Source organism: Homalodisca vitripennis, chromosome 7 (assembly GCF_021130785.1).
Source record: "Homalodisca vitripennis isolate AUS2020 chromosome 7, UT_GWSS_2.1, whole genome shotgun sequence".
NCBI classification, from domain to species: Eukaryota; Metazoa; Arthropoda; class Insecta; order Hemiptera; family Cicadellidae; genus Homalodisca; species Homalodisca vitripennis.
Window position 1 is genome coordinate 62,098,897 of NC_060213.1, and position 26,370 is coordinate 62,125,266.

Below are 26,370 nucleotides of genomic sequence, written 5' to 3' on the forward strand. Positions count from 1 at the left end.
CTACATTAGTTTAGTCTAAGGACTAGCTGGTAAGTTTAAAGAGGTGATATAACTAAAAGAATTAAGATAATATAATTGTAACTAGTTGCAGACCTATTATCTTTGTATATACATGAGCATGAGTGGGTGTTCGGTTATATGTAATACATCACGTAGGTAATTTTGTTCTTTTTAATGTACGGAGATATTAGGTCGATTTAAAATACAAAATCAGCCCATTCCAATCGTACTTATGGTAGCACTTACTGGAACTTTTTATATAACTTCACTGAAAATGACCCTCAGAGCACAAAACACCTCCGTTTAAAAGTGTTATATATATATATATACAGGGTGCCCCAGAACACTCTACCTACCTTTTCAGGTATTCCTGGACAAAAAACAAACCAAAATATCGTTAATCTTTTGAAAACTTAATAATTAAAGGAGCATCCGCTACTTCGTGTTTTGACATATTTATTTTTTATTTTTTGTTTACTTAATTCAAATACTGACTCTCTAAAATAGTAAACAAATTGATAATCTGTGAAGCCAATTTGGAAAAGTCCAAGTTCAACTGGGATTTTAAAAAAAACCTGGGTAATTTTGACAAGATAATATATATTTCCTGGCTACTAAACGAGGAAAAGGTGTTAAAAGATTGAACCTTACAGGTACAATATGAACGTTGAGTTTGGCTCAAGTTCGTCTTCTTTTTAGTACATATGGAATCTGAAATTGTTACATATTTGACTCCTGGAATCTGGAGCCATGCTAGTCTAAAGGGGTCTAAAGAAAAGTTGACGAAGAAGCTAGAAACTAAAATCAGAGACACCCATATTAAAAATATAGTGGCAGATGCACAAATTGAGCTAACTCTACAAATGAACATGTTGATTCAACCCCCGTTTAAATAACACTCAAATTTTCGATGGCTCTCATAATTCAAACCAAGAATTTTCTTTTCCATAATCAAACCATTAACTGTAAATCAATAATAGCTATGTTTGTCGTTTGGAACGCATTTAATTTTTTATGAATTGTGCAACATACCTGAAAATACAAAATATATATTTGGATAAATTTATTTACTCTTGTAAGAAACTAAGAAAATAATTCCGTGAAAATTGTAAAGAACTATTGTTAAATGCAATCTTGAAATATAAAACGTTGCTGATATTTATAGGAGGTCTAAATTGACATCTCGAAACAGCAGGCAATCAAAAGTCCCACTCTACTGCCATTACATAGATTCAAAAATCTTGTAAGATTTAAGCTTTTCGATCCATTCATTGAATAGAACTTAACAAAATAAGTTTAAATTGTAAGTACACTTTGAAACCCTTTAAATATTATTAACAAAATGTGTACTAAAAGCGTCAGATTTATCCTAGCCTGTTGATGCATTCAAGTACAACATCCAAATGTGAGTCGAACATAAACTAAATTACTTTTTACATTGTCCAACTTTCGACCTCTTGTTTATGTTTTGTTTTATTTTGTATTTTTACCAGAAATTCCTTATATTATATTAATATATAAAAGGATTGTTTCTTTAGTTGTGCAAATAGTACACTGATATACTCAACTGGATGTAGGTATCAAGAAAAAACTATGACATGAGACATAATAATGTACTTTTTATTTTCAAACGACTATGTTAACTTTTTCTAATTACATCATGGTATTAATGTGATCACGGGTAAAGTCGCTCTCACACGGTACAATGTACTCAATCTCCCACTATGTTTTTGTAAGCATTTGTAGCATTATACTCTCACCTGCAGCCACAATCTAATGCATTAGTTCCAGCAAACTAATGTATTCCTTACCTCATACGTGAAATCTCTGATAAATCTCCATGCAAACAAATCTAGAGAGTTAAGATCTGAGGATTTTACTGACTATGCAATAGGCCCTCTCCTACCGAGTCAATGGCCAGGAAATTGTTCGTTAAGAAATCCCAAACATCATTGTGGTACTATGCTGGAGCACAGTCTTCCTGGAATATGGTTTGGTCTGGCATTCGAGGTACTACAATAATGAGTAACCGTGTCCAAACAAATGTGGCCTTAAGGTTTGATCCATAGAAATATTTCCCATGTTTGCATTTTCATCAGTCCCATCCAAAAATGTACTTTTGCGATATCTATTGAGTGCATTACTGAAGCATTCGATTTCGTGATCCCCGATTACGCCAATGTCACAAAGTTGAAAAGTAGCTTCATACATTTTGAAGAAATGTGGGATTTCAGGTAGTGCGGTCCAACATCTCGTTAGCAAAATCTAGTCTTAAAGGATAACGATTTGGGTGCAGGAAACTTGAGCCTTTTACGTGATATGATAGGGAATTTTGATTTAGGTATTTTCAGTAATCTGTTTCAATAACATGAATATGCATGTGAGGTTTTATTAAAATAAAAAATATTCGCACCTATTCTATTGCTTGTAAAATTACTTTCATTTTTTCATGCTGTCCTATTTTGGAAGTTCTTTTAGCTTGAAGTTTTCTGTCCCACAGTAGGATTGACTTTTAAATCAGTGTATTGGTATTATGCTCAAAACGAGCCCGAAGTTTAACATCAGTTTTAGATCTTTACTCTGCAATCCAAAGCATACACTATACGTTTTGTTTTGGCTTCTACATTTTTTTTTTAAACATAAGAAACTTACATGTAAATAAAAACCTGTACAGCAGGATGTCTACAGTCAATGGACATGGATTGAAAACAGTCGTCCTGTAATCAGCTGATTTCTCAGTAAACAACGCCATTAGGCTAATATTTGCGTTAGTAGCTAATATGTTACGGGCAGGATACGTGAAAATGTTGCATGTTTCTTAATTGTGTGGGAAATACAAACGCTAAACTTTAAACACAATATTGATCATTTAATTTCCGTTTGCAGTTAAAATCGCTAAAATCTATATATTAAATAACACTGATGATGCTATTTATTTCATAATACCCATGCCCTGATATCCGGTACCTATCATATTTAGTTAATTGCTTGAATCTGTTGTATTATTTCATTTCAATTAAACTTTAAATTAGGTATTAATTATCATGAAATGTATGTATGTAACATGAAATATAAATTTCCAAGTATTCCTGCTATTTATAGAAATAAATAATCTTTCAAACACCTCCAGCAGAAACGTTTTCAATTCCAAATCATAGCCCTTGAAGATAACCATCATATTTAAAGTACAGTTCAGACAGTTTTGTAACCATGTCCAAATAAAAACGACTGAATATGAACGAGATATGTTTTTAGGAAGTAACGTTATTTTATTTGTAAGAAAATAAATTTTGCTGCTAAAAACTATTACAGAATATACTGTTTTAAATTTATTTAATTCAATAACTATACTTTCTTTGAGTTATAAGTGATTCTAAAACACGTTAATTCCTGAAACATGTACGTGTATTCATGTACAAACTTTAAATATTGCAATTGTATCTTCAGCTGATTTAATTTGGACCTGACTACAAGGGTGCCTAAATGTCCTGCTTTAAATGCCCGACATTTCACTTTGAGTGATAAAAAACAATATTCCACTTTCTTTTTTTTTCAGGAAAATTCCTCTAAAGTTATATGACTTTTATAAAACAGTGTTTTCACTACCCAAAATCGAGTGCATCATCTTCACCTTCATTTTTCACCTTTAAAAATCACTCATTTTCAATTTATAAATTTTGTATTTTACAAAATTATCGGGCATATGTGCATCTTAAAACTAAAACAGTTGTAGTAACAAATCGGTTGTTACAATTCTTGGAACTGTAGCCAGATTCCTCCCTCTGGCACAGGCATTAGCAGTAACGGGTTTAGCTTCATCTTTTCCGCAGTTTTGTTACACTTCACCAGTTTGAAATTGGCCAGAATATTAGCCAGCAACACCTTTACTTGGCAGGTGGCAAATTTGTTCCCTGCAACAACCAAATATGTAAGACAGATTCGTTCTTACGCTAATATAATGAAATTAAAAATATTAATTTTCAATTACTACATAAGGTAGTGTATGTTATTTGATGTCTAAGTTAATATAAAAATTAGTAAGCTTACAACAGTTGTTTTCTGCTCTAAAAGAACAGCGTACAAACTGCTATTGTTAAAAAGTATGAAAATGTATTTACCTGCTTATATGAGCACACCCTATCTCAAAATATGTGATGAGACAACTTTTAAGTTTACTTTATAGGTTACTTACATTTAGATTTCCAACACAATGATGTAAAAAATGTAATTGAATTAAAGGTGTTAAATCTCTTTTAGCAGGCTGTGTTACTAACCAGGACTTAAAAAAATATTTTTCAACATCTTCGGCATCACAGCCATGAGATATCGAATAAAAATATATTCTTGAAGCTGTTACAGGTTTCGCAATGATTTCAATGGATACGTGAAAGATGACATGCTTGACGCTTTACGGATTTACTATCAACTGATTCACGTATACCAATGTTACAATGTTATTTGACACACATGTCGCCCAGATCCGAATGTCTAGTAAATCGTGTATTCATGGCCACGATCTTGGAACCAGACATTTATAACGTCATCTTCGATGGAGTACTCTCATTTAAACCATAAAAGTCTTCTTCCTCTTTGGATACACAATCAACAAGATTTTCGTCACTTGGTACGAGTGAACTCTTGACGAGGCTTAAATGTTGTTAGTACTATTTGTGGATCTCGTTCTCACTAGATGAAGGCTCAACATTATATTCTAAGTTGATATCTAACTCTATGTGTGTTTGTGTTCTTTAAGAAATTCGGTTGGGTAATATTACAGGCGAAACAAGATTAAATTCGTAATTCGTTTTTGGGGCCATTCAACAAATAAGATACAGTCACAGCCCAAAAGTCATTTTGACTAAACTACTCTTCTATTACTATTTTCAATAAATTTTTACTAAAAGAATTATGATCGATATATGCAAAAAAAACATGGACTGGAAATATTTTGTATTTGGAGCCAGAGTGTATTAACTAGCAGAACTATCCCGCATAATAATGTAATAATTTTTAGCAGATAAAAAATATATGTAAGAAATGTTAGCCGAGGATAGTTCGCACCTGTGCAGCAAAAGGGGAAAGCACAAGAATTATAAACGCTTTCTGCACATCTTACAGAGGATGCATGGACTACCGTGTATACGAGTATAATAAACTGTGTATGGGTGGAAACTCTCTGAAGCTGGTAATTTTCATAGGCAGGAAATTGTTGTAGACTATAAAGATTTTTGGAAGCGAAGCTAAGAGTTCAAGTGCTCGCAGAGGGTACGAGTACCCAAGACTGGAAATTCCGACAGTCGAGAATTTCCAGATTCCATGAGCTATCTGGGTTTCGTAGCTCCTAGGTGATATACATTTTCAGAGACCTTCTTCCACATATGCGTATTTACTACATTGATTTCATGGGTTCCCAAAGTCTGGAAAATGATATAATTGAAAACCACCTAGAAGCTCAAAATGTTCAGAGTACTTCAATAGACTGTGAATATCCAAAGACTGACGATTCTCATGAGAAGTTTTTCTTTAGATATAAGCTTATAGATCAGGCAAGTTTAAAAAGGCACCAATTTAAATTAATTTCAAAGTTTCAGGACTATTATACCATTACAGCACCTTTCTGAAGACAAATTATCTAGTTATTGGCCGAGGTCCCACAGAGACCTAGACAGACTGGAAGCTAGAGGATAAAGATTTGTAATGGTCTTCTGTAATAAAATACAGATATTCCTAGCCAATTTTCTGAGTAACTCTTAGAAATCAAAGAATTAAGACACAAGTCACCTTACAGGCTATGAATGTCCATGTCTAGGTGGGTGATTATCCAATAACCAGTAGATTGTGTAGGCTAAAGGTTTCTTGAAGAAGGGCGCTCTACACTTTACGTCCAGTGTTTCATAAGCCAGGTACTACATCGGAAATGCACCTTAAATATTGTAACCATTTTGTAGAAATATCTTGTTTTCCATTTAACTGCTACTGAAGCGAATATTGAACCTGATAGGGCAACGAGAAAACTTCTCCTTCTAGAATATGCTGGATTGCTATTCGGTAACCGCTGCTTTATAACCAAGGAAGATCACTGAACGACTTCGCCACCGACCTTTTATGGATCTCTTCAGACAAAAGTGGACTACAGGTTCCCAGGAGTCAATCTATATCAGATTTCAGACTCTGTTCTAAGCAGAAAGTGAAATGGAGTGTAACTTAATATTTGCATAGAGTCAACCATTACCACCATAGTTGCATTAAAGAATACCCCTCAGAATGGTAAAGGTGAAAAGGGTAAATATGAATGTACATATCAAGGAGAAATTAATAAATATACCTATACATGTGCGAGGTCCTGCACTAAAACCCATGAAGCTTATCGGATGGCGAGTCTTAATGTTCTCTGGTAAAAACCTGTCCGGGTCGAATATATCCGGGTTAGGGTAAATGTTAGGATCGTTGTGAATCGCATATACTGGCACCACAACCTGTCAACAGAGAACAACGGAGGGTTATACATGCAAATGGTGTTTTGGTGCTTAAAACTAACATAAAAGTTGCAATCAGTTTGAGAATATATTAAACGTAAGGATGGTTATAACTCTCGTCTAACCTCTATGGCCTTGAACAAAATTTGATACTTTGGTAATATGTGGAGGCCACATATTTTAAGAGTTTTTCTTACTAGGGACCTAGAAAACCTACATTATTATAAATAACAGGCTTGGTTTGACTTATGTCACTGTTACGACCAATTCTTGTTTTCTGCCTCGCAAAAGGAGTTATGTCGGAGTGGAAGCCACCCTATCCCTACCTACTATTTGCTATTAGGCCATATAAGTACATAAATGCATACGGGCATTTTATAAATATAAAATTTAACGAGCGCTTACGTATTCTGATCTTGAATGTAGGTAATATATAGAGGAATGTTTTCTTTTTTCTCTCCAGAAGGACGAGGTGGCACAGGTGTCCTTGTGCAATTTCCCTTAGATCATGTGCCAGATCGTCCAACATGATCTGATGTGCAAAAGTTGGGCGATCTGGGACGTGATCTGAGATCGGGAAGTACCGATCGGAAATCCCCATGGCCATCAGTGCGGATGCCCTGCGCTTCTTGTATATAAAGATATATCCCTCGATACAGTACCTAAATTCAAGCTCTGATCATGTGAACGCTCGTAAATTAATAGCCCAGTGACAAAAAAAATTACTTGTAAGCTTAACCTATAACCTAAAAACTAAAAAGAAAAAAGTATTCTCACTTTTTGTTTAGTATCTTTCTGCCAATATGTAATCTTTTATTTCAGAAACCAGTAAAGATAAAAAAACAAAACTTTGGTAGAATTATTGTCCTTGCCATTTCAAATAAAGAATTATTATATTACCATATTAAGTTTCAAGATGGCGGATAGTTGAATCCTTTAAAGCATAATACCGAAAACACTATATATATATATATATATGTATATATATATATATATATATATATATATATATATATATATATATATATATATATATATATTAGTGTTAGTGTAGAGAATTTTATTACACTCTGTATATTGCATTTGGATCTCAAGTATAATATAAAATGTTTTTACGTGTTGTCCTTTTTTAATTGGAAAGGATCGGCCATCTGCCTGCAGCGTGAAATCCTTGGAGCATTCTTTGGTCATCGCGAATACACTGTATTTTCGCAGTGTCTCTGGAAAAAGGAACATTTTAATAATTGAAGTGTGTAGATGAACAAAACTATAGGAGATGAAAAATGCGTAAAAACCTTTTACAAAGTTATTTATTTGGATGGTGGCAAATGTATTATTTATTAGATGTTATTTATTAATTATTATTTATTAGGTGGTATTGTTAGTTATTTATTAATAGGTGGTAAATTAAACTTCAGCTGTTATTTAATATTTTTCATATTATTTATAATTAATCGATTTTTATACTTATTTTGATGTTGGTGTTAATGTTTATATGTATATTATGTTAAACTTTGGATATTTGATAACATCGTTTTCTATTATCTACAATTAAGTGTTGGCGATATTTATTTGGATTTGTTAATGTCTGGCATGCCATCTGCTACCATTTGTTGTTTATTTGGATGGTGGTAAATGTATTATTTATTAGATGTTGTTTGTTAATGATTATTTATTAGTTGGTATTTTAGTTATTTATTAATAGGTGGTAAATTAAACTTCAGCTGTTATTTAATATTTTTCATATTACTTATAATTAATCGATTTTGATATTTATTTTGATGTAGGCGTTAATTTGTATGTATATTATGTTAAACTTTGGATATTTGATAACATTGTTTTCTATTATCTACAATTAAGTGTTGGCGATATTTATTTGGATTTGTTAATTTCTGGCATGCCACCTGTTACATGATATGTACGAAATGGTTTACCGTTGACTCAATAAATGAAAATGAAAGTACTAATCAAGCAACCAAATAATTCTTATCATAACAAATTTAATACAACACCAGTTTTTCCTTCTCTAATCTTTAGCACTATTAACGATTTTTGGATAAGGAAAAGAGTTAAAACTTCACAGTTTTATAAATCTGTGTACACATTATATGGATAGCAATTTTCTCCCTCTCTATTCACTACAATTTCCTGCACCCTGAACATTGTAAATACATCTTCAAATAGGAACAAAATAGCATCTACTAGTAACAGTATCGAGAACACTGTAGGAAGCATCAAAATATGATGAATTATTGATTTGCTATTGACAAAATTAATCGATCCGATATAAATTACGTGTACTGAATGAAACTCCTAATTTAAAATCAAATATTTATGGCAGCTTTCATTAAGTGACATAAAACGGTCACCACGTAGAGATTTATTTTTTACTGATCCGTATTAGTCAGTTTTATAAACTCTTGTTGTTTCTGATCACTAATTACTGTAAATTATACTACTTAAGAAAACACCAAAAAATTAAATTCTGAATTGTATTTTTACTTAAATCTAGTAGTTTTATTTTAAATATCCACTTATACCTTGCAAAACCCGATCGAGGAGTGGCAGAGAACTGATGGAATCATAGTTCAAAGAATCCGCAGCGAGGACCTCCTGTCTCAGAGACTCTTGTATGTCTGGGTTCATCGTCAACTCATACAAGGCAAAACTTGCTGTCAAAGATGATGTTTCAAAGCCATCAGTGAAAAACGTCAGACACTGTGCCACGACATCAATTAATCCGAATTCTGCAACCGAGAAGGTACAAGTGAAAGACTATTTCGGTTTTATAAATAAAATATACATACTAGTGTTATACAATACTGAGCATATCAGTAACTTTGAGATGATCATGTCACGAGAGATTTGGCTGGTCTAGCGTAAGAATTTTACAGGATTGTTCAAGATAATATGTTGTTACGATACTTTTTTACTCCATCACGTAAACATTTCTAGACTGATAGTACTGTAATTTCGCATAGGCATTCTTAAGGTCCGTGGTTAACATGCTGGCCTATTTTTACTTCTAAAATCTGTCCGGGATAACCCCCCTCTTAAGTTACGAAAAATGTCATTTTGGTGTCTGCATTTGAGAAACATTAATTTAACAAATTTAATAAACCATTGTGTGTAAACATTGCTTTATGGTAGCACAAGCATATTTTAAATTAATTTCATCAATATTTCAATTGTTTTACTTTTTTAACCTTGAAAGTATATAATAAGCTAGATAGTAATAACGCTTCTTATTTCTAAATTTTCTAACCATTTTAGAGCGCGGCCTAAGAAAATATCCAGATAAGAAAAGTGTTTGTAAAAATATATTTTTAACTGTTCGTTTGAGCAAATATTAAGTATCCAGTGCTTGGTCAGTACTGTAATGCAGACATCATACACAAAGTTACTATGCAATTTTTACTACTAATTTAAAGACTTATAATACCCATCTAAGTTGTCTTTTGACATAAGTAGGTTTCTCGGACCTGATTTTGTATATAATTTCTTGACCAGAGTAATACAGCAAACTCAATTATAGGACCAGAAATATTTTAGACCGGAATTAAATTACAATCCCCGATATTAGACGCTTCATGACCGAAGTTGCTTTCTCAGACCTTCGGCAAACTCAACTTTAGCGTCGGAAATATTACTCACGCGAACCAGAAGTGCCCATAGACGTTCAAAGCCTGCAAAATTCCGTGTAAATCCGAGGATAACTAGTATTGTATAAAAAAGACTGTAACATAACAGAATCCAAAATCGTATTTTGTCTCGAAAGAATAGTACTAGAAGTGTGTAACTCGATTATTGCTTTTTCCTCGGTCTTTCATCATCACTGGTAGGTACGGTTGTGTATATCAGTGTGCTTGTTTTGTGTAATGACATGGTTGGTGCTTGCTCCAGTCACCTTGGAGACTCTGGCGTGCGCTTGGTGTGCTTGGGGTTATATGACATACACCTTTTTCAGCTTTTAGTCACCAAAGTGAGGTCATTACCACATTTGTACTAGATTTTTTTAATTTTTGTGCATGTTTAACTGTATGCATTGAGGTTATTTGACACATTCCGAAGAATATATATATACCAATCCTTGAAACTGTCTATTTTTGTAAAATATGACGAAGGTTAATTTCCGAAATCCAATTATCCTTCGTCAATAACAAACTTTAAACAAAGAATAAAACTCCTGATGTGCTGCTCGATTAATGCACAATTATTGGTTCAAAACTGTGTGGGACTTACCGTTCTTATTATGAAGGTTAATCAAGAACTGAAGGTAATCATTATCTGCAACTTTGTCAGGAGCTTTCTGCCTGTATTCTATCGCCTGCTTGATCACGTTCTCAAAGAACTCAGCAGTCTCTTTTGGAAAAAAGCTGTAACATATATTTTAGTCATGTTCAATAATGGGGAAGCACTAACATTGGTACTATCTGAAGTGTTACAACATCTCATTATTGTACCTTCTTTTGAGGATTTTGTTGATGCTCGGTATGAGAAAAATTATAAAAGACTCGATTGGGCTATTAAGTGTGCCGTCCCAGAGCTTGCGTCCGTGTTGGTAGAACAGTGCGTCGGGATCGTTAAAAGCATTTCCATCCAATCCGAATGCACATTTTGCAACTACTTCGGATGTAAACAATCCTGTGACATGGTTTACCTGGAACAAAAAAAATGTCAAAAGGTAACTAATTAAATATTGAGTAAATTTAATATATTTCCTTAATTATGTGTGCAACATTTTTATTAAGCTTTGTTTGGAAATGTTTTGAGCATCTTTGGCTCTACTCGCAATCGCACATATTACCGTTACTGATTAGTGTGGCTCACTGCGGCACTTGGTAAACCCAGACAACCACTACTCTGCAGCGTAACACCATACAATCTACTAGGTTCTTACTTAGGCTTTTTAATTTAACTTAAACTTGCCTATTGTGACAATATCAAATATACATAAAGAATGCTGCATCACCAATATAAATAAAGTTTAGAAATGTAAAAGCTGTCAATTTATTATATTGAACATGTACCTATATATTTTAAAGGAAGAAGAAGAAATTGATTTCTTTATTTTTTTACTTTAAATCCAATGGTACGAAGTTATGTATTTCGGGAGCAAGGAAAAGTTGGACATTCTTAAACTTTTCTTATCTTTCGGTGTTATATAAACTACAGAATTCAAAATCTTTATTTCTATTTTCTCGCTAATATTATAGAACATTATCAAAACATTGAAATAATAAATATGACGATTTGAAAGAATGTTTAAGGATTTAAATAGTTTAAAATAAGATATCTTAAAATTTATAAAACACTGAGAGGTGTTTAACATTTACAATGTTAGCTGCTGCAATAGGTTACATATGTCTAGGTTGTACGTAGTTAATTCTGACTTCTAAAACTTTCAGTTGGCCGCCATTTTGTACTAGGTTAAGATATAGATCTTTAGTTTGCATTTTGAGTTTTCTTATATGATGACCTTAAAAATGACAACGATAGTAATTATGTTTAAAACAAGTCGTTTATCTCATCGCACATATTCTGAATGTTATCTACTATCATGGCGTTACCAAGAATGCCTCGACTCACGTATTTCACTTTTTACATCCTGTTAACTCATTCTTTAACTCGCACTATTCACTTATATCACCACTACGATCTCTAAATTTTCTTAAACAATGCTTTTTCAAACCGTATCACCATTTTAATAAAATATCTTTTGCAATAAATTCTTCAATTCAAATCCTAAGGATTTATCAAAAATTGCTGAATGTACTGTTTCTATCCCAAATCTTTGCTAAATATTTTTTTATATCCATGAAAATTTCTCTTCGTCTTGGCTATGTTATCATCTACTTATTTTTTGTTTGAATATTTTATCGAAGTATTCAATATTATCAAAAATAATTTAAGATTTAATATAATGTTATTTAATTCCTCTACAATTTTTACGTGATCGATAACTTTCTTTTCTTATTCACCCGTTTATTTTAACAATTGTTAAGGTGCATTTTAATTCCAGTAAAATCATAATAAGATATTCCTAGATCGATAGTTACTATCTTAGGCCGCTTATTTCAAGTTTAAGTGTGTGCATGTTTCACTTAAGACCTTCTCTAGCGTCAAGACATTTCGAACCTGCACTTTTGTTTTAAAAGAACTGTCAAATTGCAGTCATGCTTTTCTGTGAAAAAGTAACAATGTTAAAGGTATTACAACCACCCTATACTGAACCTCACGGCATTCTTGATCGAGGCGAAAAAACTTTAAATCTCATAATTTGTTACAAGCATACCAATCTTCTATCAATACCAAGTTTTTATCAATCCTGTGAAACCAGCTTTTATTCTGCAAGAAATACCTGCCTATTTTCCTGCTGCCCCGCCTTTTCTTACTACTCCACCTTTACCTATATCTATTTCGCGTCTTGTTTAAGAAAGTACAATCCATTCTGGAAGAAGAGTTTATTTCAAGAACTCTTGAACCTGTATCCAAAGTCACTGTTTTGAGATTAGTGTGGCAACAGTTCCACATGGTTCGGTGCCAAGCAAAGAGTACTGTTATTACTAAAACAGTTTGTTTGTACACATCGTAAGATTTGGAAAGTCTTTCAATTTTACTCAATGAACACACATCTAGTTAACCTTTATTTACAAGTTTTATTATTTAATATTATCAACCCAAGGTTTTCCTACAAAAGCATATGAAACTCGTTACACGTGCACTAGTGATCTGAAACGGGGGCCACGATAACACACGCAGGCGAGCTCAAGCGACTGATAACAACTCATAACAATGTATTTTGAGACTTCGAAGAATTATTTTTTCAAACAAGCTGATTAAACTCTTATTTCCACTTTGCCGCAAATTTTGAGTTTGTACAGTTATAACTCTGATTTTTAACACCTTAACGTGTAGTGAATAAATCTTCATTTTGTGAATAACAGAAGATTTATTCACTACATTGGTTGTAGCCCAAAAGTTTTGGATACTAATATGGTCTACCAAAAAGTGCAAAAGTTCACACATCCCATGTCATTTGATTAACTATATGTATTATTACTTACGTTAACGTTTTCATTCAAGTGTTTCTTCATGTACTTGTTGAACTCTTGGCCTACTGCCTGAATTAGAGGAAACATCACTTTTATTCTGACAGGACTGAATGCAGGAGACAACTTTTGGCGTAACGTCTTCCATCTGCGAACAGTGAAGGATTCCACTATGTGACTGTTTATGCAAGTATTGTGAGGTTCCAACAGATATATCACGTGTATTTGGAAATTTATCACAATGTTTAAACTTAATAATAAGGGATTCCAATTATATTCTAAAAAAAAAATACTTGTTACGCAATGTATTGAAACGGTCTTCATTGGAATAATATTATAAATGCAAAGGTGCCTGGTTTGTTTTCATGCAAATCTATTCTATCGATTTTACTGAAATTTTACATGGCCATTCGTAGGGTCCCTGGTATAAATACAGGCCCATTCTTATTCAGAAAATACCTGGGCCTTCGCCCCACTGCTCTCTAAAGTAGCGAAAATTTCACCTTGATCTTTAAATTTGCGAAATATTAATTGGAAAAAGCCTCTTAACCCTCCAACTGTTGTTCATCAAAATTTTGATGGACACAACCCATTGTGGATTGTTGTTCGTCAAAATTTTGATGAACAAACATTCCCTTGCATAATCACTCATTACAGCATATTCCGGCAACGTATCAATTCGATTCATGCACCATTGGATTCGGGAAAAAAAAGCCTAAGGAATACTATAGTTTTATTCCTCTTTGAATTGTAGTTGCAACGTACCAAGTTCGTAGTTTTGAACGTAAAAGAAGATGATGCAATTCATTGTAACCGCCATGTTGTCGATGCCGTCTGAGTTGTTGATGTGACGAGTCGTGTTTATTAGTAAGTTTTAGTAGGTTTATTTGTGTTTTAGTGTTGTGTTTAGTGTGTGGTGAATTGTTAAATATTGCAATAGTGCAAATAAATATATATTTTAGAATAAATAAATTTCTCGAAAATTTTTTCGCAAAAGTTTTGAGTAATGACAAAATGAAACTTTTTTCGACTCTTCAAAAAAAAGTTATGGAATTTATTTTACTACTGCTGTATAGTTTACTTCATTCTGAGTAATAAAATATGCAATATAACATGTATTGAAGTAAAACTGTATTAGTTAAACTTTTATTAGCAAACTCTTACATAACACCCTATTTTCACAATTTATGCGCATCGCTGCTTTTTGTTATATAGTGTTATTATAGTTTCATAAATTTGTATAATGCATATGTGTTTCTGAAACTAGAATAAATTTAACACAAAATGGCAATCTCACTTTTATAGTTAGTTTTCGTACTATAACTTGGTTTGCTAGGTATGGTCCCCCCCCCCAAATTAAAAAAAAAAATTTAAATTTTGAATTTCATGGAACAAAATTTTTAGTAAACATTTTTTAAGGCCAAATTTAAATACTAATATTATTATATGTTTAATTCTGAACACAAAAATATATACTTCTATATACATTACTTTTAATTTATATTTTTAATAATTTTTTTTTTAAACCCTTGCACGAGGCTCGAAAACATGCCGTCACTACAGGAAAAAATGACCGCCAGTTGGAGGGTTAATGTAATCAACTGTTCTGTGTAAACATAGTTTTAATACAGCACAACTATATTTTTAATTAATTTAGCCACTTTTTCCATTTGTTTGAATTGTGTGAAAAGTGTGAAGATATAGAGTAAGCAACAACACTTCTTATTTCAACATTTTCTGCAAATACTGTTGAGTACAGAGTAATAAAATAGCCAGAGAAGAATATTAAACATTTAGAACAAATATACTTTTGATTGTGCATTTTAGAAAATTAAGTATCCAGTGTTTGGTGAGTACTCTAATGCAGATATAAAAGACAAAGTTAATGTCTAACTTTTACCATAAATTTAAGTACTGTTATAAAACCCATCTTAGTTGTATTTTGACATAAGTAGGCTTCTCAGACCTGTGTATACTCGTATATATCAAAACAAAATCAATGATGGCACAAATACTTTAAGACTGGAGTAAATTGCAATGAATATAAATATATACTTTTAGAGAAATGTTCTTTATCGTGGCAAGATACGCAACTGCTAATAATATATAATTATAACAATACATCCAATAATACTTTTGCCTACGTTCGTTGACACAAACCAACATTCCTTACAAAACGTCCATCTTCCTATCAGAGTCAAAAGGTTAAACTTATTTTGCTATTCTGGGATGTCATCAAATATAAATAATTTATTTAATAAAAGGTACTATTTTTTATCCAAAGGGAGGTGTTTAAAATGCAAAATATAAAAGTTCAAAACTATTATGTATGATTAAATTACATAAACCATACTGAAGGCAATGTATCCTACTAGTTTTGTGTCAATGAAAGAATTTTAACAATATTACTGGTTCAACTATCCTTCTGGCCTGGTAAAAGTTTCAACGAATAGCATCAAAACCTGATACCATTAAACCAATGGTCAAATGGTTGGATCATGTCTGATCAAGTTAGATAATGATACACGTTTAGCTTATTGGTGGAACATAAATAATTCTAAGTTGAAGGAACCGATTTAAAATTAGAATTATACCAGATATCGAGATAAAAAGCTATATTGGGAAGGGTTGAGCCAATGGGAATATTTAGTTTCAGCTCAATTTCACCTTCAGCTTAGTGCAGCGCCGGAAATTTGACTCTTATCACATACTCGACTCTTGGAATATGAAGTCCACATCTCTCTTATAAGGTAAACAAAGTTAGGTAACGTGGCTTGCCTATATACAAATATTTTTAAATTGCAAACAGGAACTGTTGTTGATTCTATCAGTAATCAGTTAAAGCTACGTGGTTGCCACGACAATTTTCATTCAAGTATTGTATGTTTTTGTCACGTATTTTATGGTCCTTTACCTGAATAAAAACTGTTGTACCTAAATTAAACTATTCTAACTGAACTACACCATGCTAGGAAATGTAAAGGAGGACAAGTGTACCTTTGGCCTCGAGTTATAAAAGGATTTCTGCTAACGTAAGGATCAACCTCGTCATCGACCTGGACTGCGTTATCATGGAAGCTGGAGAACTCCTTGATGAGTACGGTTTGGATCAGATCAGGATCTTTCAGCATCAGGACGGGCTGGCGGAACAAGTAGAGACCAACGGCAGGTTGACCCTTAGTCTCGATGTTACTGTGAAACAGGTACAGTTATTATCATACCATCAAGTAAACTATAGATGCAATTTTCTACATTATGTCTAGCCAACTAAATGTGGAGTTAAGAGTGTGCATTTTCATTTCACCATAAAACACATATTTAAAATAAACTCATGTTTACTGCCGACTGAAATTTTAACAATAGGGATGTTTTCTTTATTCATGTCCCGTTCACTTTTTTCGACGGGGGTGTAAAATATGTATTACTGCACGAACGCTTGGTTTTACAAGCGAACCAAGTGTGGTTCCAACAGGTTTTTCCTGCAGGCATGCCCACTAAAACATAACCCTCCTTTTCTTGATTCAGCCTGGAAATTATTTTCCCAATACTTCGGGCTAGGCCTTTTGTTTGAGCCTTATTCATACTCTCATTTTGTTTTTTTTTTATTTTCGAGATTAGTTGTACACGATCTAAATTCGCCTTTTTCGCCCTTAGAATTTTCTCCACGTATTTGGCCACCATATTCCAGCATTCGTGTCTGCAGAGGATAACTCCAATGATAGTCTCCAGTTGAAGATTTTCTTCCTGCAACTGTACCATCAGCTCCCTCCTTTCTTCTGTCCATCGTCTGCACCTATAGAAGGTATGTTCCGCATCATGCCGAGGTGAATCTCCAAAAACACAAGCGGGCAACAAGACAAGAACTGAGTGAGGAAAACGCCCACCTCGCCGTGCTATGTCTTCATCCACTCTGTAATGATAGTGATCAACGTTTTCGTCCAACTTCCGCGGGATTCAGTATCCCAGCAAATTTGCTATCTTAGTTGCTCCGAGTTCTTCCTTGCTGTTAAAAACATACGTTCTTGCGCCTTTAAATCGATGGGTATTACACTTGCGATGACCTGAACCAAGGCTCCAAGACTCACTGTCCAAGCTACCACTCTCAATCCGACTTTTCTCTGAAAAAAGCCATTCTCTTTCGATAGCCTTATAGTTCGGCCCAAAACTCACATCTATAAAGTAGGATGGAGTAATGGACACCAAGAGTTGCTTCCGCCCTGAGGTCGGACTCCAGATATTCGACATAAGTCAGCTCAACGCTGATGTGACCTTGGTGGCTTTTTCTGATAAGTATCGGATATGCTCCCAAAATGAAAGCTTTGCATCTAGGTACACACCAAAGTACTTTACTGCAAGCTTTGTACGTATTTTGACTCTTCCAGCTTGGAGTTGAATGGTTGAAGGAATTCCTTTCCATGTGAGCAGATCCAACTCAGTCTTTTCAGTCGTCAGTGTTAACCGATGTTCTGGTAGCCTTGAAGCACAAGCGTCGGATTACCATGTTCAAACCCAACTGTCCAACGAGCAAGAATGACGAGCGATGCTATCTGCATATCCCATCAGGAAAGCCTCCGGAGGCATCTGCAAACGCAAATATCGTAGGAAACATTCCACTATTCAAGTTCAAAGATGGACGTTTATGACCTCCGTGGAGTGTTCGCTATCTGAGGAAGGCCTCCAGCAGTTCAATCCACGCTCTCCTTCAAGTAGCGGCTGTACATCCTCAGGAGCACTTCCGGGTACACCTACACAACCACACGCAGCAGTTAACCGTGTATGCCATCTGGTCCTGGAACCATCTTGTTTATAAGTGTCCTTGGGGCTTGTTTTAATTGTTATTCTGCAAACAGTTGTATGCCCTTAACCGGCATCGCATGCACTTTCAAATCTCTCACAGCATGAGTTGGAAAGAGAGTGTCGACGAAGTGCTCCATCCTTTCAATACCAATCTTGGGGCTGGGCGACAGAGATCCGAGCTTACGCATTACGATCCTTTACCAGACCCCTGAGGTCTGCGGTAACGTCATGTCTAAGCTCTTCCCACTTTATGCGCTTGCTCTTATTTATTTCAAACTTAAGTTCTCTTCTTGCACGACTGTATGCCAAGTGAACTTCATCTGCAAACATGACCTGCTTTTCTTCTCACCCTGGTCAGAACGCTACGCCCATGCAGACATCGTCTCCTTAGACCAGCGATCTCTTCCGGCCACCAGTATGCGGCATTTCTTCCGCGTGGAATCGACTTCTTAAGCATGGGGGCGTGATAGGCCCTCCGTTGCAAAAGTACCGTCTGGTATTGTCTGCGTATACCCCGGTCTGTAAAATTTGGATACCCTTCCCTCGTTAATCACACCAAATTCTGATCTTACAATCACCTCAAGAACGTATCTTCCTCTGGCATCTGTACGGGTCAAACCCCACTACAAAGTTTTCGAATTGAAGTCACCGGCTACCACGATATCACTCTCAGAGGTTCTTACATTCTCAGGGTATCCTCCAAATTGTCAATCTCTGTGAGGAAGTCTAGGATCTCTTGTTGAGAGTGAAGTAACAGCTCACCAAAGTGAAGTCCATACACCTCACCCAAACCTCCCATTGCCATGGCCTTCAACAAACAACCTACTTCTTGTATCTGGAGTCCAAAATAGCTGATGTTCCGAGGTCATTCTGAAACTACCATGGTTCATTCTTATTACGATACTGTTCGCTGATGACCAGAAATCTATGTGTTTTTCCAACCTGGTATGATTTTAAACAGCATCGTCTACTCGACTTCTGTGGAGATTAACGTGTGGAATACGCATCATCGTATTTTTTCAGATTTTACTTGTACCAGACTCTGAAAACACAGTAACCTCCAGTCCCCGAGAGAAACTTGAGATCAGCATACCTCGCATTATTCTTCTTGTAGAGATAACAGTGTGGATCAGCCTTGCATTCCTTACGTAACCTATATCTCCACACTGCAGGTACATACCATCGTTTGTTCGGTTAGGGCATTTAAAAGTAGCTTGATAGTGACTGCGGTCTAAAACACCGGAAATAGCGAACAACTGTCACACGGTATCGCACTCTGCAGTACACATGTTCTGTTCACTCAAGACGACAAGAATTTGAGAAAATTTTTCATTGCACTTTATTCTAAAGAGAATTTTAGATTGCTTTCGGAGTGACAGTATATTCAGGATGAGTAAGATTGCGGCTAGGACCGCCTCCTAATCCCATGTTACATCCAACATTAGAAGGGATAGCGGACACTATGTTTCAGTCATTTCATCTTGGAAGAAGGGAGGCTAGCTCTGTGCCAGCCTCTTCCAGTCAAAGCGAGCAGTAGACAGTACTGTAGGTTTACAACAACAAACATTTCACATATATGAAGCTTCACCCAGTAAGTTCTCCATCACTTCTCCACCATAAAGACCTATCGATCTACCTTTATAACCCAACATCTCGACATTTTCTGTTAGCCGAGGTCCTGGGGTTGCCTAAGTAATATACGTGACACATTATTTCTTGGTGTATCGAGAGTAGTTTCAACTGGAAAGTATACACAGGAGGCAGAATTGAACTTTCTTGAGGAATTATTAGGAAAAGATCCAAGTTTCCTTTGGAAATTAGTCATTTGGTACCAGGGCTCTTGTCGAAACACATGCTGCTTGATATATCACAGAATGCCCAGAAAAACATCAGCGCTCATCGGAAAGCAAGCGCAAATGTTCTTTTAGGTACAATTAGAGGTTTTCTCAGTTTCTTTACTAAAAGTTTTTATTGTTTCTTTATCTAGTTTATTACTTATTTTTGTCTTTTAAACACATAATTGCATTTCGTGTGTATAAATAATTGTATACGATATAAGAGGTACATTGCTGTTAATAAATAAATATGTTATCAATAATCTTTCTGTACAGTGTATATTCAAACTAAAAGCATTAAATGTAGAACAAAACTATGTTTTGAAGGGGGACTCTTCAAATCAGTTTCTCAAAGATCTACCGTGTTTTTAACAATCTTGAGAATGATTAAGATACTTTTTCTCTTCATCATTATAATGTACGTGTTGTAAAGTGTCTTAAAAACTATATGTGCCAAAACCTCTGCCTATGGCTTTAAAAATCGAATTTAAAATAAAATTATAACTTCATAAGATTAATTATTCAATTTTTTATAACAATGTGAAAATAAAATGCATAGCTGCAAAACTAACGGTGACAAGATAGTGAGGTAAACTTACTGGTATGCCTGAATACAGATCGTCTGGACCCCTCTTCGCAACAGCAAGGCATCCAACATGTGGCCGACTCCCGGCAAAGCTCCTGGCAGGGTATATACCCCTCGAGCCCGCCAGTAGCCCATGTTCCAGCTCAGGTACCAGTAGCAAGCTGCCAACAACCCCACCGCAAGCAGTAGCCAATCCACCATGGTCAGCATTGCGACCACTGTTGACACTGGAAATTGTTCATGTTAACGTACTTAATGCATTTTTATGAAAGTATATGATGGATTTACTTAGAACCTGTACCAATATATATACAGTAGACTCGCGATTATCCGAGCTAATTGGGACCGCGCATACCTCGGATACCGCAAAACTCGGATAACGCGGAGATCGGGTATTAACCTAAAATGAACGGAAAAATCGTAAAGTATGACGTAAATTATTTATTTTGTAATAAGTTAGTAAACATATATGCAGCATAGTTTAAATAGAAAAATATGTACATACTGAATGATTTTAATTTTTTTTTTAAGTCTCTTATTGATTTCTGCGTCAACTTCTGTTGTCGTTTTGACGCTGCGCTGTTGCGCCAACGCTGAAGATGAAGGACATCGGCAGGGGTTGACTCCTCCTGTTGCTCAATGTAGGAGAGAGCAGCTTCGAGCGCCTTCAATCCATCGGAGTGAGATATTTTTTCCACTATCTCGTCGGTGTCATCATCTGCGACGTTGTGAGGGTTGGTGACCATATCGGCAATCGCATCATCAGTAAGTTCCATTTGCTGGTCTTGCATGAACCACTCGTTGACGTCATCATTTATCAGCAGTTCCGTTGGTAACTGATTAGCGAGGTTTACTATTTCAGCGACACAGTTGTTGTTACCATTTTCATTGCTTCTTGTTTGAATTTGGAAAAGTTTTCGCCATGACTTTTGCAAAGTTGACACTCTCACATCATCCCACGCTGAAGCTATCCAGTATGAGACGTCCTTAACGGTGATCTTTTTAAGTGCTGCAGTTACCGTGATTCCCTCGTCCAACCATGTCAACAACACTTGGAGAAGCCTTCGTCGATAGTGCCGTTTCATAGCCTCTAAAACGCCTTGGTCCAGAGGTTGAATAAGAGATGTGACATTTGGTGGCAAGAAAACAGCTTTTATGTCACCACTAACCAATTCACTTGCATATCTGGATGAGATGGCGCGTTGTCCATAAGAAGAATAGCTTTTCATGGTAGGTTCTTCTTTTTCAAGTAGGCCTCAACAACACGAACTAACTCGTCAAAAAACCACTCTTTAAAAGTTTGGCCATCCATCCATGCACTTCGTTGATGCCTGTACTGGTGGGTAGGCAGTTAACTTAGATATTTTTAAAAGCCCTTGGGTTCTTTGATTTTCCAATAAGGAGAGGTCTCAATTTTAAGGATCCAGAAGAGTTGCTACACATCAAAAGAGTTACTCGTTCTTTGCTCTTTTTGTACCCAGGCGCAGTTTTTTCACTTTGGGCTGCCAATGTTTTGTTAGGAAGCATTCTAAAATTGAGACCGGTTTCGTCGCAATTAAATATTTGGTCTGATGTGAGCACATGATCTAAAATAAGTTCTTTCATTCTTAAGCTAAACGATTCAATTTCAGACGAATCAGCAGAAAGTTTTTCACCAGAAATATTTAATTGTCGGATGCCATACCTCTTCTTCCACCTGTCAAGCCAACCATCACTTGCACTAAAATTAGCCTCACCGTCCTTAAACCGTTTGTTAAACTCAACAGCTTTAGCTTGAAGCATGGGACCACTTATTGGACTTCCCAACCCTCGAAGATTAGAAAACCACAAAAACAACGCTTCAGAAGTCTGTTCGTACTCCCCTTTCTTCATAGTTTTCCGCAACAAATCGCTTCCATCACTTACATTTTTATTAACCCACTGTTCAATATCTTTCCGCTTACGTCTCCAATCTCCAACAGTCACTTCTGCAACACCTAGGTCAGTGGCAACCTTCTTTAACGACTCACCCTTATCTAAACGTTTTATTACACTTAACTTTGTTTCTAAACTAACCACTACCCGTTTACGTTTTAAACTCATGATGCACTTATCGTAAAAACAACACTAATCAACGGCACAATAACGAAACGAGAAGAGGGGCGAAACGAACAGGTTGCAGTGATGACTCAAACTGAACTGAACTGACGGACGGGTGACATGGTGACGAACGCCGGCCGGCCGGGGCCGGCTCGACCTACCAGCAGCCAGTAGAGAGAGACATCCCGCCTAGAACAATAACACTCGCTGGTGACTCATCTATTCGCGTACCATCAGCCAGTGCACGCGCTTTCACTTCATCGCGCTCTTCATGCTTACTAAATTATTTTTTTCTGTTCAAATACTGTACTACCTCGGTTAATCCACAGGCTCGGTTAATCGGGCCTCGGATAATCGCGATTGTACTGTATATATATATATATACAGTACAATCGCGATTTTATATATATATATATATATATATGTACTTGTCTTATATGTATGTATAAGACAAGTATGTATGTCTTATGTGTTTTTTTATGTATGTTTTTTACGAATTTCAGACAATAATCAACAGATCGGAATGAGATTTAGGAATACAAATATACAAATACAAAGACACCTCTATGCTAGATCCAATAATGATTTGGAATAAACATTTTAATTGTTAATTTTTTCAAATTTAATTTATAGCTTCTTACCCCATGAGGAAAAATTAAAAAAGTTTCCATTTTATAAGTAAATACTTACTTACTATATTGATTGAACAGAGTAAGAGCAACAATGCTATATTAAATAAAAAATATTCTTCAATATTCAATGTAAAATAATATCTTAGCCTATAAATGTTTTTTTTTCTAAATTATAATACAGCGTAGCAAATAAAGATATATTCGTATCTCAACGCAAAAAACTATTGATCTAATATATAAATCTATAAAAAAGTTTATGTAAGTATCCATTTGAAATTTCACCTTTATAAAAACAGATTTCATTAAATGTTGCTTATTATTGCAGTAATAATAATAATAGAGTGAAAAGTCAATGTAAAAGTCAGTGCCAAGATTTGATTGCAGCGCTGTCTGGCGTTGTAGTAATTTTCCTACTTGACAGAATTATTGTTGTTATCCAAACACTGCTATGCAACCTAATGAACGAACCAAAATGTGAATGAGAATTAAATGAGCTATGGTCTTAAAATTATGCATGAGACCTCATGAAGCCTGTTATGAGACACGTGGTGTGAAGTATGCATTGGCTAATGTACAATATTCGATATCTGCAATAATCGGGGTTTATCATATAAACCCGTTGACCCCAGTGACGACTTTACAGTATAGTAAAAGTCACTCTAAAACTTCACTAGATAATAATTTGGGGCTCAGGAGGTTATTATTCGACATTTCCTCTAATCAGGTGTTATCATACACGTGTTAACATTGGAAACAAAGTTACGATTTTACCGTAGTAAATATTACACTTTACATATGCCACATTGTCGACCTGGGTAAAGTTGATTATAATTGGATATTTCAGCTCATCAGGTGTTATAATACACGTAAAAACGAAAACAAAGTTACGATTTTACCGTAGTAAATATCACACTTGACATCTACCACATTGTCGACCTGGGTAAAGTTGATCATAATTGGATATTTCAGCTCATCAGCTGTTATCATATAAAAACGAAAACAATGTTACGATTATACCGCAGTAAATATGACACACACTTTACATCTGCCTCATTGTCGACATGGGTAAAGTTGATCATAATTGGATATTTCAGCTCATCAGCTGTTATCATATAAAAACGAAAACAAGGTTACGATTATACCGCAGTAAATATGACACACACTTTACATCTGCCTCATTGTCGACATGGGTAAAGTTGATCATAATTGGATATTTCAGCTCATCAGCTGTTATCATATAAAAACGAAAACAAGGTTACGATTATACCGCAGTAAATATGACACACTTGACATCTGCCACATTGTCGGTCGACCTGGTTTTAGAATGTTTCGTTCGATATATTTGATAGTCATGTATTGCCTCCGATTCAGAGTTTATAGCAAATAATTTGCTGAAATATGGCATTTTACCCTCCGTGAATCCCAGATCGTCATCTGGTAGATTTCGGTTATCACATATTTGTGTTTGACATAAAGATACTGAAATCTTCTCTTTAAACCAAATAGGCAGTGTGTATATGGATAACTGACGAAGATTTGACATTTTTAATTGTGCCATGCTAAACAAAATAATATCAGAGAAAATTATCGTTTCATATTTTGAACTCTGTTGATAAACTGCTGGCAGCCGACTTATTTCTTTGGGGAAAATTATTTATCGGTTTCAAGACAAATTAGCTGATATACAAGACAAGTTGTTTCTCGGCTCTTTGCCAATATCAGAAATACTATAACTCTGAAGCTTGTAAAACTTAAAGAAATGTTTGTAGTTGGCTACTTGAATGTATTTATCTGTCCAATATAAGGCAAGATGTAACTAACACTACAATTTAGGATCTAAGATGATTGCACTAGAACAAGTGTGAGGTACTTACCTTCACGCTCGACCAAACTAGAATAAACAGATCGAGTGCTAGGAGTGAATTGGCTTGATAGGCTGCTACCGGCCTTGACAGTAATAAGTGACCGGGACCCCTATCTCGGTTGCTACACTATTCTCTTTAATGCTTGTCATTGTTTGTTAAATATCTAAACCAAATGTAATAACTGCAAACTTGAAAGATCAACTGGTGTATTTGACCCTCTCAATATTATGTTATAAATACATCCTCAGCAGATAATGTTTTCATCGTTAAAAAATATTAAACAATTTGGGAAGAGTCACAGCTGAAAAACAGAACACTATTATTTATTGAGAAGGATTCACATTCTTCCTAATCGGTTGATTGAAGTTTTTTTAATAAACAAAGTATACAAATGTGAATTTCCAAAATATGAGTTACAAACTTTCATAGAATTTTCAAAATACATTATGTAATTTTATTCGAACTTACGTAATAGGTATGATACTTTTGATCGAAAAAGCCAACAGACGTTTCAATATATTACGTATTCCTAGTATTACTCTGTATCTATCCCCCCGCTGGTCAAAGTCATCAAAGTAATAAAGCTATTGAAGAGTCAGGTGAGGGAAACATTCTGAGAATACATCAGAATACATCGATACATCAAAAGTGTTTGCGTTCCTAGTGCATCTAATTGTTGAACTTAATAGGCTTACTCCAAAAAGCATATATCAGTCTAAAAACCGCCGACTCTTAGTATTATATTTCTTTATGTAATGTAAACATCGATGGAAAAATTTTACTGTAAGATTCACAACTGCAAATTGTAGCAATTCCAATCAGAACAATCACGGACTGTAATTCATTCTTATAATCATTTTTGAACGAAATTGTACATCTTTCGCTTGATGTTATTTTCAAAGCAATAAAATTAATCGTGAAAAACGTTTCATAGACCTGTATCTTTTATTAAACCATTACAATGTTTAATCTATAAAATATTAAAACTATACTCGTTTGTTAACGGTGATTGTTGTCGATGCGAAATAGTGTTTAAGGGCCAAGCAAA

General features: G+C 34.9%; 2 protein-coding genes across 2 annotated transcripts; both read right to left on the minus strand.

The window, feature by feature from the left end:
- Nucleotides 1-1,599: 1,599 nt before the first annotated feature.
- LOC124365918 (cytochrome P450 6k1-like) lies at nucleotides 1,600-25,444 on the minus strand. The gene is made up of 10 exons (XM_046822040.1): nucleotides 25,332-25,444; nucleotides 20,760-20,973; nucleotides 16,526-16,720; nucleotides 13,544-13,676; nucleotides 10,940-11,136; nucleotides 10,719-10,852; nucleotides 9,017-9,223; nucleotides 7,593-7,696; nucleotides 6,326-6,476; nucleotides 1,600-3,911 (listed from the first exon to the last, which is right to left on the minus strand). Exons 2-10 carry the CDS (start codon nucleotides 20,954-20,956, stop codon nucleotides 3,748-3,750), a joined length of 1,482 nt encoding a protein of 493 aa, XP_046677996.1. The 5' UTR covers nucleotides 20,957-20,973; nucleotides 25,332-25,444; the 3' UTR covers nucleotides 1,600-3,747.
- LOC124366742 (tigger transposable element-derived protein 2-like) lies at nucleotides 21,142-21,975 on the minus strand. Its single transcript, XM_046823343.1, has 2 exons — nucleotides 21,339-21,975; nucleotides 21,142-21,146 (listed from the first exon to the last, which is right to left on the minus strand). Exons 1-2 carry the CDS (start codon nucleotides 21,973-21,975, stop codon nucleotides 21,142-21,144), a joined length of 642 nt encoding a protein of 213 aa, XP_046679299.1.
- Nucleotides 25,445-26,370: the final 926 nt, after the last annotated feature.

Coding starts and splice junctions, on each gene's coding strand:
- LOC124366742 (XM_046823343.1), bottom strand. CDS start 21,975: ATGAAAAGCTATTCTTCTTATGGACAACGCGCCATCTCATCCAGATAT.
- LOC124365918 (XM_046822040.1), bottom strand. CDS start 20,956: ATGCTGACCATGGTGGATTGGCTACTGCTTGCGGTGGGGTTGTTGGCA. Junction 11,137..13,543: donor ACTTGAATGAAAACGTTAAC/GTAAGTAATAAT, acceptor TTTTTGTTCCAG/GTAAACCATGTCACAGGATT. Junction 7,697..9,016: donor CCTCGATCGGGTTTTGCAAG/GTATAAGTGGAT, acceptor TCCTTTTTCCAG/AGACACTGCGAAAATACAGT.